Source organism: Hippichthys cyanospilos, chromosome 2, assembly GCF_059441005.1.
Source record: "Hippichthys cyanospilos isolate Australia breed blue-spotted pipefish chromosome 2, RoL_Hcya_1.0, whole genome shotgun sequence".
Taxonomy (NCBI): domain Eukaryota; kingdom Metazoa; phylum Chordata; class Actinopteri; order Syngnathiformes; family Syngnathidae; genus Hippichthys; species Hippichthys cyanospilos.
Window position 1 is genome coordinate 4,572,646 of NC_142370.1, and position 14,862 is coordinate 4,587,507.

The 14,862-nt window shown below is 41.2% G+C and overlaps 1 protein-coding gene across 2 annotated transcripts in view; it reads left to right on the top strand.

The window, feature by feature from the left end:
- Positions 1–4,220, top strand: part of LOC148426936 (fibroblast growth factor 14-like) — a 44,613-nt gene extending 40,393 nt beyond the window's left edge. For both annotated transcript variants that reach the window (XM_088404240.1, XM_088404250.1), the window contains exons 4-5: positions 2,673–2,871; positions 3,665–4,220. In XM_088404240.1, coding sequence (XP_088260366.1) covers positions 2,673–2,871; positions 3,665–3,813 — 348 coding nt within the window. In that variant the 3' untranslated portion in view covers positions 3,814–4,220. The remainder of the gene's footprint in view (positions 1–2,672; positions 2,872–3,664) is intronic.
- The last annotated feature ends 10,642 nt before the right edge of the window (positions 4,221–14,862 follow it).

A 14,862-nucleotide genomic window follows, 5' to 3' on the forward strand; every position in this document is an offset into this window, starting at 1 on the left:
TCAGGGCCACAGTAATCTCCTGCCCATTTTTTTCTCTACAATACCTGTAGTATCAAAAGAAAACCTTTTGTTCCATGTTTCCAGTGGTAGTATGGGTTTACATTTTTTTGTTGAACAGATCATTAGCAACAGTTTTGCTGGGGTCTTGCTACAATCGGCAGCAAGAAAGCATGATGCTCAACATATTGGTGGCTCTTTTTGTGTTTGATCATGTATGTACAGTAACAGTTAGGACTCAGGCTTGCATGCAAAGTACACGTCCGAGACAAGACACCAGAGAGCACGCCCATGTGAAAAAAAAAAAAAAACTGCAAGTGTAAGATGAGAAGAGAGTGAGAGAGAGAGAGAATCTCCCGCTGTTTTTCCAACAAGAAAAAAAAGGCCGTTGTCGTCGTCGTGCCGCCTTGATTTATGCTCCCCCTTTTTCTTCATGTCCTAGTTCCACTCTACTCCGTGCTCTTTCATTCATTTTTTTGCCCTTCTGCTATTTAGAAATGATGACAGGACCACACAGCCTCGAAAATGACTCACCTGGCTTCAGTTTGAGCGTCAGACAGCTTTTATTCTAAAAGCAGCTTTGAATGATGCATGGCCTCTCTGACCAGCGCAAAGGATTACAAAGGATTGTCTTTTTCAACAGATAAATAATGAATCTTGCCCCAAGGTCAAGACTTAATATGTATTACAACCTATTCAATCCCCCAAAGATCCCCAAAGGCTGTTTGGAATCAGAGCAGCCGCGATGCTCGATTGGCGGCATCGTGCTAGTGTCATAAATAGCGCATTCGATTTCCATCACCTGTCTCGTTTTGTCACCAACCAATTATTTAGTCACATTTCATAGCTGAGCAAATGCTCCTGAACCGCCCTCCATTCATCCCCTTGAGCCACAAGTGTGTGTGCATGTGGGCGTGCATACGCTCCGATGTACTTGCAGCTGCTTGATGCAGCCCCAGCGATGACTTCCCACGGTAGTGTTCTAGGAGAACAGTCTTGTATGGAAGAACATTATATTATGATCAATTACTGAGTGGTCATCACGTATATTTCTTTATATCGAGCACTTGCCGCTACCGACCACTCCACGCTCACACACGCACACTGACCCCTCCCTCTCAGCGCTGGTTGGTTGCCACGGCTACATTGTCGCCACTCTTCCTCATGTTGCTATGAGACTCGGACCGGCAGACCTGAGCTGAATGACAATGTGTCTGGCTCTGGCAAGAGGCCCACAACAGCCAATAAGAGGGGGCAGAGACAAACATACCCCACCACGGGCTTTCTTTGGGCTTCCTTGAACATGTGTGGGGTACTTCATACGCATGTTGGTTCATTTGCGCAGACATTTCATTCATGGGGAAGGATGACTTGAATATTACTCATCCACGCTTGTTCTCATTGTCATTTCTTATTTGATCGTGAGGAGTATCAACCCCTGAGAGAAATTTTGACCTGACTCGGGCTTTTAGACATTTTTGATGTGTGATATCAAAGGAAAAGGATACAAAAACCCGCTAGGAGGCTAAAATATTGCAGAGATTGTCAAAACATGACGACTTTCAATATGCCATGCTGCCGTCCCTTCTAAATGCTTGTAAACGAGAGGTCGGGAGGGCCACCCTGCAAATGTTAAATTTAGCCCATGTTGGACGTATTGAAAACCAGATGTTTTATCATGCATTTCTCCTGATTTTTGCATTTAGCCTTTCAGAGCAACTCGCAACCCGGGTGCAATCGAAATTTTTGTGTTGACACCCCAAAACCACCGAGTGGCACTAGCGGCCAACTTATGACATTTGCAATGCTCATTGACTTTGTTGAGTGGCTTAGCCTGGACTTCCTTAATGAAAAGTTCTTGCTATGCATTGTGGGACTTGTTTTGATAATGCTTTCATCCAAGTACCAAATCTTGCAGGAAAGTTTTATTTCATGTAACGTGTAACATTATATCTGCATATTCCTGTCCACAAAATATCCAGCATTGAATACAGCATAGTTATTGTTGCTGTTATCACATTGCTGCTATTATTGCCCATATAATATATATGTACAATATAACATATACTGTACAACAATATATATGTACACACACACTCATATAGTAGTTGTATATATATATATATATATATATATATATATATATATATATATATATATATATATATATATATATATATATATATGTGTGTGTGTGTGTGTGTGTGTGTGTGTGTGTGTGTGTGTGCGTGCGTGCGTGTGTGTGTTCAAAAGACTAAACTTGCATTGGGGCCTAGGACAATTTTCTGCCAACGGGCTAGACACAAAGCTCTTTTTCAACTTAGCGACTTTCACTTTAGGTATAAAAAACACAAAGAGGAAAGCAAACCTTACCCTTGAATAACATTGAACATTTGTCCACCAAATTTTAATCGTTTCTCTTCGCAGCTTTCTTCAGAACAGGAATCAATGTGAACATGTCACCTTGGACACTGTATTGACTGGCTGATTAAATAGCTCATCACAGGCAACAAATGAGCATGTTTATGAAACCCTGAGCTATTCTTTGTTAAGCGCCTTGTCATTTTGCTTATGAACTATGTGACGTTACTTCTTTCTCTCCATCTCGTGTGTATGCGATTACGGAAAAGGTAATGACTACAATGTTTCAAGTCTTTTCATGTCTGCATCCACAGGAAATGTTCACCCCAGAGTGCAAGTTTAAGGAGTCTGTGTTTGAGAACTACTATGTGATATACAGCTCCATGCTGTACAGGCAAAAGGAGTCTGGCCGGGCCTGGTTCCTTGGCCTCAACAAGGAAGGGCAGGCCATGAAGGGCAACAGAGTCAAGAAGACCAAACCGGCTGCACATTTCTTGCCTAAACCAATAGAAGGTAACTCCCACTCACTTTCAATTAAATGGTTATTTAATTGTAGAGATTGTAGAGAACAGCACTACTAACAATAATAACAACCGTAGTGGGCAGTCTGTTTGTACACTATCTTAACAGCAAGCACACAAATGCACAAAGGTGTAACTGAGTGTTAGAGCATAAGTATGCACCAGTAGTTATGAAGGAAAAGAAATGTCTTTTCAATGTATTGCACTGAGCAACACTCGGATGTCAATGTTTGCCCGTGTACATGTGTATGTATATATATATATATATATATATATATATATATATATATATATATATATATATATATATATATATAAACTGTACTGTTGTCCTTTCCCGTTTCCATCCCTTTGCATTAGTCAAGGATCACGGAGGGCCAGAGTTGCCCTCCGACGTCGACCTACAGTGGAGCCTGTAACTAACCAAACATGATAACATAGTCAGGAGTCTTAATCCACCCTCATTAGTCGATGTTACACTAGGAGCCAATCTCCTGTCTTATGGGAGTGCCCTTGAGCTGATAGACTGAGTGCCTCACAAATCTTGTCCAAGATGTTGATTGTTGACGGGAACCGGTCATGCAGGTCACCATCTCCGAAATATAGCTATCTGTTTTTTTTTTTAATGATTTTTTTTTTTTTAAAGCAAAGCACTGAGAAAGATGAAGCACATAGGGGCAAGGGAACTGTTTAGTAGATTTTATTGAACTAGGGCTTCAAATTTTCTTCTAATATTTACCTTTCTCTTGATGTCCCGCACATCATCCATCTTCTCACCCTTCCAGTCGCAATGTACCGAGAGCCTTCACTGCATGACGTAGGAGAGGCGGCGCCTAAGATCGCCGGGGGACCTCCTTCCAAAAGCACAACCAGCGAACCAGTGGTCATGAACGGCGGAAAGCCAGTCAACAAACCCGACAAGGAGCAGACATAGCCCACCACTCCCCATCCCTATTCCCCCTTTCCATACACAAGCAACCAGAGGCCAGGAAGAGTCAACGATTCTGCAACAAATGCGACGAAAAAGACTCAATGTCAAGTTGAGACTGGTCAATAGCAAGTGCGCACCTTGCACCTCACTGCACACAGTAAGATAGAACTGGTGTTGTAAGCGGGCTCGGGCCAAGCAGGAGGAAACCAAGTCTTAGCAGTATGACCCCCTGTTGGCGGAAAGGCTATTCTCGAAATGAAACAAAACATGGTACAATTGCACCATCTCCACTGGTGTTTTCCTAAGATGCCTGCATTTCCTTCTTTGATTGTGCTCGGTTGCCGGGTTTGCCTGTCTTGGACACACACAGACACACGCGCACGCACGCATGTGCGCGCACGCAAGCTCCACACGATGGATTTGAACGCATACAAAGAAAAAAAAAACTGAAAAGAAATGGTTCATCGATCTGGCACATCTGGTTTTGTATCCGGCTTCACAAGTTCGGTTCATATTTGACGGTCGAGCATAATCCTTTGTTTCTTTGTTGAGTAGTTTGGTTAAGGAAACAAAACTCTGATGAACACCAAGCTGCATGGTTGTGAAAATACAGAACAGATTTCAGTTACTACCTCCCTTCCAAGCACCTAAAGAATGCCACCACCTCTTTCCATTGGCATGTAGCAAGAACCGAAAGGATTTCATGTTTAAAGCCCTAAGCGAATGAAGGCGCTTCGGGCTGTATTATTGTTTACATGGAATAGCAGAGGATGAGTAGAATGTAGCTGAAGGGAAACGTGCAAAAAGCTACACTCTGAGAAAAAGGACATGGTTGTACTTAGAGTACAATGATGGTGTACAATGGCTTTATACCCTGGATGCTTAACTTGTACTTCTGGGACCCCAAAAAGTCTTGTACACCATATATGGTGATTGTACCTTTAAGACAGAAATGACCTCCCATTTCTGACTTTGTAACATAACCTGCTGCCTTCCCATAAACTTGAATTTTAAGGTAGGAGTGTAAAAGTTAACAGGGTATATCATGTCAAAGCCACAATGTGTCAATGACGTGATCCGGGATGTGTCGCGTGCAGATATTGTAGTGATAACGGTTTTAAACATGGGGACCTTAAATAGCCACCAAGGGTTTTACTGTGGTTATAGTGCACAGATTTCAGCCTCAATCAGAATACTGCATCATCAACTTGCGCGTGTAACCCTCCGCTCAATGAAAACAAACCAAATAGATTCCTCACTGTGACCATCAACATGGCTCCAATCTGCTCAGGACTTGAACCTTGTTCAAGAACCGGGCTTTTTGTTCAGATGCCAGTGAACTAAACTGCTTGTTGCTCATAGACTATCCCTGAGATTATAAGAAACTGTGATTCTTCTTGTTGTGTCTGTGCTACTGAAAGAGATGCACTATTTGCTGCGGCTGAGGATGGAATTAGAGCAGGGGTGGGTCTACCAGTTTCAACGATCAACATGAATTAGGATGGACATCGATATCAAAACATATCAGCAAGTCTTAGTGCCAGTTATTGTGATTCACTGAAGGAATATCGGGTAGATTCCAGGGCGCACACATGATAGGGTATGTTAGCCAAGTCCAGGACGTATATGAGAACGGTAGGCCAGTGGTGGGGTTGTGTTTTCTGCTGGAGTGGCAGAAGACGTCAAGGTGGAGTGTGAACCTCTTCAAGATCAGCGGCGTTTTTGCAATGGTGATAGAAAGATTGATCACGAGGTATGTGGTGACAGTGGGGAGCAGGTGTAAAGAGACCTGGAGCTATAGAGACCAGCAGTCTCAGCAACACAGAAACGCTTGCGTTTGTCGGATTTCAAAAACAAATGTGAAAGGGTCACATTTGTTTCAGGGTTTTTTTTTAGCATAGCATAAAACCTAGCGCACCCCTGCAGTAGAAGCTCAGATTCCACGGGTGGTTCCTCTCAGACTGAGATAAGAGGACTGAAACACAAGACGGAGACAACGCCGTGTGACTTATCAGTTGAGGTGTATCGCCTCGGCAAGAGGTGGTCAGTACCACGGGCTAAAGCCGAGGCCGCCTTACGCCTTTACAGTGGCGTAGATGCTCGACTGGACAACGCGGCGCGCCGTTCCCTCATTTCTCACACTTCAATTGCTTATTCTCCGATGACCCGTCCGCTCTGCACCTACGTCTAAATCACAGGTGTCAAATTCAAGGCCAGAGTTGGCCCGCCACATCATTTTATGTGGTTTGATTTGTCTTCAAGTTTCTGGCGAAAATACCAAACTTGCAAGTTGTCGTCAAAACACACGGTCTGTCTTTTGAACAGTTTTTTCTGATTTCAAAACTACATTAGTGTGTGACAACCACACTTAGATTTTTATCTGGCTTTCTGCCAGAAACTGTAACTACAATGTGGCCCACGATAAAAATGACACCCCTGCTTTAGATTTGACATCATTGCGATTGTAGCATTTTTTTCACAAAACTTCCATCTCACAATGTGTCAAGTGTATTTCTGCCGTCTTCTCCATGGAAAGTTGTTGTAGTTTGTCACATGCGATGCTATTTGGTTCATAACCAGTCTCTAAAGTCGAACACCTCTGTGGTCTTACCCTTTGTGTTTGCTTACGATGTTTTGAAAAAAAGGGAACGAGGCGTGTACTGTATCTGCTCAACACAAGATCACAATTAAGAGGGCATCAAAGGAATAATGCACTTACACTACACAAACTCTCATTACAAAAGCAGCAGTAGCCTCAACATGACGTTTTGAGAGAAGACCAAGAGACACTTGGTAATTTGGGATCTAATATTGATAACGGGCCCGACTTTGAGCCCAATTCCCCTTTTCCGATCAGACAGTAAAAGCTTGTCAGACGTATCCAAAAATTCACCACACACTGTCGGAGCTGCACAAACATTTCAGAGGTCATGCTAAAACCTGTGTTGTGTCGGTAACTTGTCTTCACAATCATTTCTAAATTTGACCAATTTGGAGGCCGGATAGCGCCTTCGAGCTTCCATTGTTGAACAAATGATCATATGCTTTTCGAGTCCCGAGTGCCTCACACGACATTCTCAAAGTGATGTTCCACTTTGAGGGCCATCGCATGATGAGTTATTTGGCCAGTGCTGTGATTGTCTTTTGTAGATGAAATGTGGCTCTTTTCTGTGTAGTGGAGCACTCGTGTCGCTCAATGATGATCAGAAAACAAGCCCGGACAATCATGCATGTCATTATTTTATCCCACCAGGAGAGTTCAGGGGATAGACTGAATTTCAAGGTGTCAATCAAGCTCCGCGGAGATCGCACACATTTTGTGTATTCTTCTCGACAGTAAAACCCTCGCTCGTGGGCCAAAAAAGTCGCTTTCTCAGCTGGGAATTTTTTTTGGAGTTTAGTTCACGTCTTCTTTTGAGCTGGTCTTATCACTGGAGCCCAACCTTGATAATAAAGACCAGGGCTTCTCAAACTTTTTGGAGTTAGGGACCCCTTATAGGAAGCAAATTTTCCCAAGGACCCCCATTGCAAATGTTTGTGAAAACAAAACAGAACAAAAATATGTATTTTTTTTTAACTCATTCATTCAGTGCCAAAGATGTATTTTTACTTGTTCTTTTTTTTTTTTTTTTAAAGGAGTCCAGGCGTTTTGGGGTGAAGGGGGCTCAAAAGGGCAAGTACTAAATAAATAAAGTTCAACTTCAGGTGGTAAAGTTAGTCATTGTTAAAGAAACCTAGAACAACTTCAGGCGTCAAACTATGACAAAGATCACACCTACCATGACAGAGCGAAACAATTGATTTAATCCAGACAAGAGCAGCAAAATTACACGAGATCGGACCACAGCAGATGGCAGTAGTGGCGGCATTTCATCTTCCACATCTGGTTCTTATACACTTTTGGGGGACGTGGTCTCACTGAGGAATGCAGATGTGTGGGTGTGCGTGCATGGAGATGGGTTCTTCAAAAGTCTTTAATTCGCTGACTATTCTTATGAAGGGAGAGGAAATGAGAGTCATCAATCCTGATAGACGTCATCTTCTGATAGCAGCAACTGGCCTTCACAGTGGGATGTTACTTCTCTGTTGGAGGAAATCTTTTGTTTTATTTTGTAGGAGACAACCAGTCTCGAGGTCTCCTGGGCTAGGACTATTCCTGTTTTTACACTGATGTTACGGCCTGTCCATTTTTTTGGAATACCTACGTTTCATGAACACACTATTTTACTGATACATTGCATTCGTAAAATATACTTATTTCCATAATTACCTAAAGTCATTGATAACTAAATTAACTTAGTATCAGCTGTTTTTAGATGCCAAAAACCTGAAAGAAGGAAAAAATAAGTACACCTGGGACTGAATGTCTGGACTTGAAAAACGTAAAAATACGTCTTTGGGATTGAATGAGTTAAGTAATGAGGTAATCAACTATTTTAGGAATTTAACCCTTTCACTGCCAGTGACGCCTATCGACGTCAAAGATCCATTTTTACTGGCCCGGCGGTAATAACCCAAATTCTTTCACGGTCCTTATGCAGTCAGGCCACAGAGCCCCAGGGGATCGCAGACCCCACTTTGAGAGTCACCGATAGAGATGATCACATACAAATGGTGTATGTTGGGTGGGAAATAAAATTCCTCACTGTGCACTTCAGCACTGAAAACTGAATTTTCAGCTTGTTGGATTAGCGCATGGGGGAATGCTGTTTTAGAACATCTCTCACACGTGTTCAAGAATAATTTCCTGGGCCACGGACCAAAGAAGCAGATATAACAGGGTCTTCCCGGTTGCTAATCACACACCCCAATTAAAATGAGCAGCTCCATAGTTAGCCCGCCAAGCACCAAGCAACCATTATGAACTCTAATTACATGCTGTGTGCAAAGAAAGCACCTGCTTTAATTAGCTGGTAAAAATCATGGCAAACCTGGACATCATTTAATTTTCATAATTGTGTGGCGCTGCAGTGTAAGGTTGGTTAGCACGTCCGACTCACAGTTCAATTCCAGCTGGTACCGGCCTTCGGCGTGGAGTTTGCATGTCCTCCCCATGCCTGTGTGGATTCTCTCTGGGCCCTCAAGCTTCATTCGACATTCCAAAAGCATGCATGGTCAGTATATTGGACAATCTATATTGTCCTGGTGTGATGAATGTGTGAATGGTTGTCCTTCCCTGTGGCAAGCGTCTAAAAGACAATGGATGCACGTATGTGTACCACTGCCAGAGACATGCGTTGTAGCGTGGACGTGCACCCGTAGCTAGTCAGCAGTGTGTGGGCACATTTGGTGACATGAGGGCATGTGATAGTTAGAACTGTTCTTGTGATGTAGCCTGTCTCCTTCAGGTTCACTCTGTTCATTGAACAAAAGACCGCCTTACTAGATGCATTCAATGATCCTTTCGTGTAGGAATTATGTCATTAATATAAAGAAACATATAGCCAAGGTATGGGTAAAGTTCATTTTTTGATCCATCCTACAAAGCATGTACAGTGGTACCTCTACTTACAAAGTTAATCTGTTCCTAAGTTATTTCGTAACGTGAATCTTTCAAAAGTAGAGCAAAAAGGGAAACATACATAGTAGGATTATATTAGTACATAATAATCAAAATATATCATGTAAAGAATAATTACAAATATGCTCCTAAAACCTTTCAATGAAATATTTTAATTGTAGCAGTTGACAATATGAATGCAGTTCACTTGTTTGCCTTGAGATGTTGCTAATGTGCTGTAGTGAGTGCAGAGAGAGACACCTTTTTAGGACATCTAATTTATATGTTTTTATTTTATAGTTGCAGTGATCCAGGAATCATTTATTAATATTTCTTTTTGAATTATTTTGAGCGTGTAAGTTTATTTAAGTTTAGTTTGGGGTCATGCGAAGTGCCTCCTGTGTGATGTCATGTAAAATGCTAACAACGTGAAAGTCAGACGCGACAGCCCAAAGTGGTATGTTACATATGTGTTTTCATGTGAATATGTACAATGTTAGTGGTAGCTAATGTTGATTTTAGGTTTGTTAGTTGTACGGTGTATATTGTTGCTGAGAAATGTGGATGAAACAAGGAAAGAGGAAAAGTGGAAGACCACAGTAAACATCGGTGTAAAAAACTAGTGTCTCGTTTGTGGGCAAGTCGGTATGTTAATAAATGATAAAAATGCATCACAAACTGTAACAAGTAAGGTGGACATGACTGGTTGTGATAACGTATTATATTACAGTCATGTTGGCGTGTGTCTCATGTCTCATATGCCAACAATGTTGCCTTTTGTGTCTTGAATTTTTTTCTCGTTACTCGAGACAATATTTTTTCTGCCGAGGCGTTCCGTATGCTGAATTTTTCATAACAGGAGGCGTTCGTAAGTAGACGTACCACTGTACAACATCGAGTATTGACGTCAAACTCCAGTCATCAAGGGTCGATATCCTGCAAGTTTTCTTTCCTTATCTCTCAACCATACCTGACTCAAATGATTAGGATCACGTTCACAAATCAGGTGTTTTGTGGAGAGAAATATGGAAAACATGCAGAATGCCTTCAAGAGTTTGACACCTGTGAGCTCGAGTTTTGTAGAATTGTTGCATAAATTTAGCTGATTGTCCTCTTTTTGGTCACGTTTATGTATTTTTAAATTCACGTCTCATTCAATTTTGGTAAATCGATTTATACTAGGCCTCACTTGGGGTTTGCTCTGGGAACTCCAGTTTAAAATCTCCTCCTTTTCCACAGTTGTGAATGTGAATCCTGTAGTTGTGTACTACTGTATGTGTGCTCTGTGACCTGTTCCTGGTATACACTTCCTTTTGCCCCAAATCAGTCTGTACAGGCTTCAGCTCACTGGCAACCGTCATGGGCATAAGCAGTATAGAAAATGTTTGGATAATGACGAACAACATGTTTTTATTATTATTTTATCCTTAAAATCTATTCTTTCACATACACTAACCTTCAAAACAGTGTGTCACCTGGCCATTTTAAAAGTCATATTGTAGGTGGCACTTGAGCACATGAGTTTGTCCTCTTAATTTCTGCCACTGATTTGCACCGGTTTTTCTTTCTAATTGTATTTTTTGTGTGTGTGTTCTATGTATTTTTGTTTGGGGTTCAGGAAAAAGATTAACAACACCGATAATTTAAGCAAACCGGTGTCCAGCATCTCACCAGTGTTAATGCTGTACTGTTACAGTAAGTTGGTAGCAAAATGGGGCAAGTGCTGACTGTCTTAAGGTTCTGTCTGTAAAGGTTTAATTGTTCTGACATCCATAATATGCAAATATTGTACAGTTTGTGTCCAACTTATTGTATACACACAGATAAGAACAATATTCAATTAAAAAAAACATTTATAGAAAGATAGCATAGCTTGCTTTACGTTATTTCCTGCCAGTACACTGTGTTGATATGTGTTGAACAAATCATGACAGTTGGTGAGAAAAATTTTTGAAAAAAGCAGTTCCAGTGGCATTTAACAACTTTTCCATAGGCAACAAGTCGATGCTGGGCCCACTGTCAACAAGGTAGCTTGCCTTGTACAATTTCTCATCATTTAACCATCTAATAATCTAGTACTGATAATTATATTGATCACACTGATTACTATGTACTGTACTTATGATTAAGATTATTATAAAATACCGATGGGACAAAAAATCCTTGGGGCTGTAACCTAATCTTTTTTTTTTTTTTTTTAACTAATTTTCCAAATATCTTTGACCAGGGGGAAGTCAGGGACCCTTTCAGAAAGCAAATTTTCCCAAGGACCCTCACTGCAAATGTTCGTGGAAAAAAAAAAAAAAAGAATAAAGTTCAACTTCAGGTACTAAAGTTACTAATTGCCTAAAGCAGTGGTTCTCAAAGCGGGGTCTGTGGCCTGACTGCAGGGTTCCATGAAATAATTTAGGTTATTGATCAAATAAAATATATTTGTGTTAATTTTATTTCATTTTCTAAGAGAACGTATTCACGACTCTTCAATAAAGCAATAAATTCAACCAGTTTAATATCATTAAAAAAATAATAAAATCAGTCATTCAATGTCACAGACATATTTATTTTAAAGAGTCCAGCCAATTTTTCAGGGAGGGGCTAAAAAGGTCTGTTACTAAATGAATAAACTTCAGGTACTAAGGTTAGTATTTACCTAAAGTAATTTAGTATCATCTGATTATAGATGCACCATTAGCCAAAAAACCCTATAAAAAAAAAAAATGGAAAAAATAAGTACCCGTCATTGAATGTCTGGACTTGAAAAACGTAAAAATATGTCTTTGGGATTGAGTGAGTGTGTGTGTGTGTGTGTGTGTGTGTGTGGTGACAGACCATCGCTGATTCCCCATCTATATATCGAAATTATAAATAAGTATTGTTTTTGCACAACCAAAGGGAATGCAGCGATTAAACCTCGAGGCGGTAGAACAGATGTGCAGGACAGTTACAAATACAATGGAAATCCACAGGCAAATAATCATCTCAGGAAGCTGCCACACCCATATATCTAAGGAGGGTGAGCCAAATCCTGAATAGTCAGCTGAACAGCAAACGATCCAGTGCATTGTCACCTTTGCCTTGCTGCTAATCTGATACACTGCTGGCATGAGCCAGTAATATCAAGATAAGAAAGATACTTACAATGCATGTAGAGCTCCGCCCCAAGTTCAGCATGTTGACACTGTGCACAAGGCGGGAGTTAGACCAGTGTGCATCTAGGGGCCTCCAAGAATGCATCAAGGTGATTCCGCCTAAGAATGACCTGCTTAGTAATTGCCTCAGACAACAGAAGCTCAGTCAGGAGAAGGAGCCAGATGGACTATCATGGAAAGACAAGCACAGGCCTGGCATGTACCGCCATCAAATTGAAGGCGTGGCTGACATCGAGAAAACATACCAATGGTTGGAAAAGACTTGACTGAAAGAACGGGCCCTTAACAAGCATAGGCTGTCCAAACGAAGACCCAGAGAGGGTGCACTATATCATATCGGGATGTAATCTCATGGCAGGCAAGTACCTGAGAATTTGTATCAAATACGGATGAGAGGACCCAGAATCAACATGGCAGACACTTCCAATGGTGTTTCAGAACAGCCAAGCAAACTTCCTGTCGACTTCTAGATCCAGCCAGCCAAACTGATGGTTGAATGGAATACTGGAGAATATTGACTAGAATAGAATATAATGTCTTTATTGGCATTGTATAGCCAACCAGACTTACTGTACATGGTACTGGTGCATGAACATCATAGTAGTTATAGATATAAAATTCCCGAATAATAGAAACATCTGAAAAAAGGAACATGAAAAGCTGGAGAAATACCAAGGGATGAAGGAAGGTAAAGCAACAGTGGGACCACTAGCGATCGTGCAACAGGGGGCGGGTACCACCAAGCTCGATGGATGGCTTCAGTAGAGGTCGGTAACAAGAAGTGTTAGTGTTAGTGTAGAAGTGTGCAATACTAGGAACAGTTAAGAGCCTGAAGTATCGCTCCCAGGTAGTTCTTTGGAGGTTTTTCAGGTTCTTTAGTGACTTATGGTTTGCGTCGCTGTCACACTCTTGGATGGACGGACCAACATTTATTTGCCAATCGAACAAGGTTGTAAAAATGTCTCCTAATCTACGCAAATTTAATTAAAAACGTCAAAGGATACGAGTGCCAAAAGTGTGCTTAAGATGCTTGAACACACTCTTTGTGACAGCCCGTATTCCATGTTTTACCCATCCTTTCCCTTTTTCCATCTTCGTCTCCACCACCTCCTACATTCCCGACCCCCTCCCTCCATCTATCACCTCTCCGCCTATTCAGACTGGAAGGCTGATGAAAAAACAGAAATGTGGATATGGGAGGTGAGAAAGCAATCATTTATCTCTCAGGTGATAAGTGACATTTGGTGCATTTGCGCACACGCCCCAGCACAAAACACGCACGTGCGCCTGCACGTACATGCACACACACTACACACACACACACACACACACACACACACACACACACACACACACACACACACACACACACACACAGGTTCAGCGGTGTAGTGCCCTGCAAACACTCTGTGAATACTGATTAACCAATCAGAGCGTGCTTTTGCCCGGAACCAGAGATGCTTTTTTTGGTACCATGGCAACCATAAAAGCATCGGCCAAATCTCTCAGAGAATGAATGGTCGATTATCCGGTTCAGACCAAAAAAAATAACTTTAATCAGCCTCTGTCAATCTGTAAATTGCGATCTCTAAGATTTGTATGAGTTAAAAAAAACCCAAAAACACTGATAATCACAATGCAATTAGACATGAGAGAACAAGTCCATTTTATCAGGGGTCCCAAACCTTTTTATCCCCATGGAATGCTCAACGCTTGAGATTTTTATTGTGGGTCGTCGACCCAGCAGCTCTCAAGTGAAACCAAACCGTCCTTCCACACGACGAAAATGCAATACTAACAGCGGCCAGAGGCGACACCAAAAATCCAAATGAATGAACTTTTAACGGATAAACTAAATCAGTTTCAAAATATCATTATTTTGGGTGCGGCCCGGTACCAGTTGATCCACTCACCCTGGTTAGGTCCCTCTGATTTATATTACAAAGCTTAATTAGGAAAACACTGACATTCATAAAGGAGCATCTCAATAGAACACAGCTAAAAGCTTAAGCTATATATAAATTGTATATCAAAGTTTTGGTTCAAAAAGTGAATTTATATTGTAGAGGAAAGCAGCACAGAGAAAGATATTTTGGGTTGTTTTTCTCATAAATTGAGCTAAACCTCTGAAAGACAACAATATTATTGTATTTAATAACGTATTATTCCATACCAGTGAATTGCATACCCCATCTTTATGATGTGAAATACAATATTCCTATTGTTGTGGTCAAAGTTTATCAGGGTATCTAATGGGTCAATGAATTTTGAGAAAGTAGATGTCGAAATACTGGTGATGTTTCTTTTCAGCACTGCAAAACAAGACCATGTTTCAGGTCTTGTTCATAAAAATTCTGCATCGAGCGTTTTCCTCTTAATGTTTGAAACATCTTTGAAGTAACT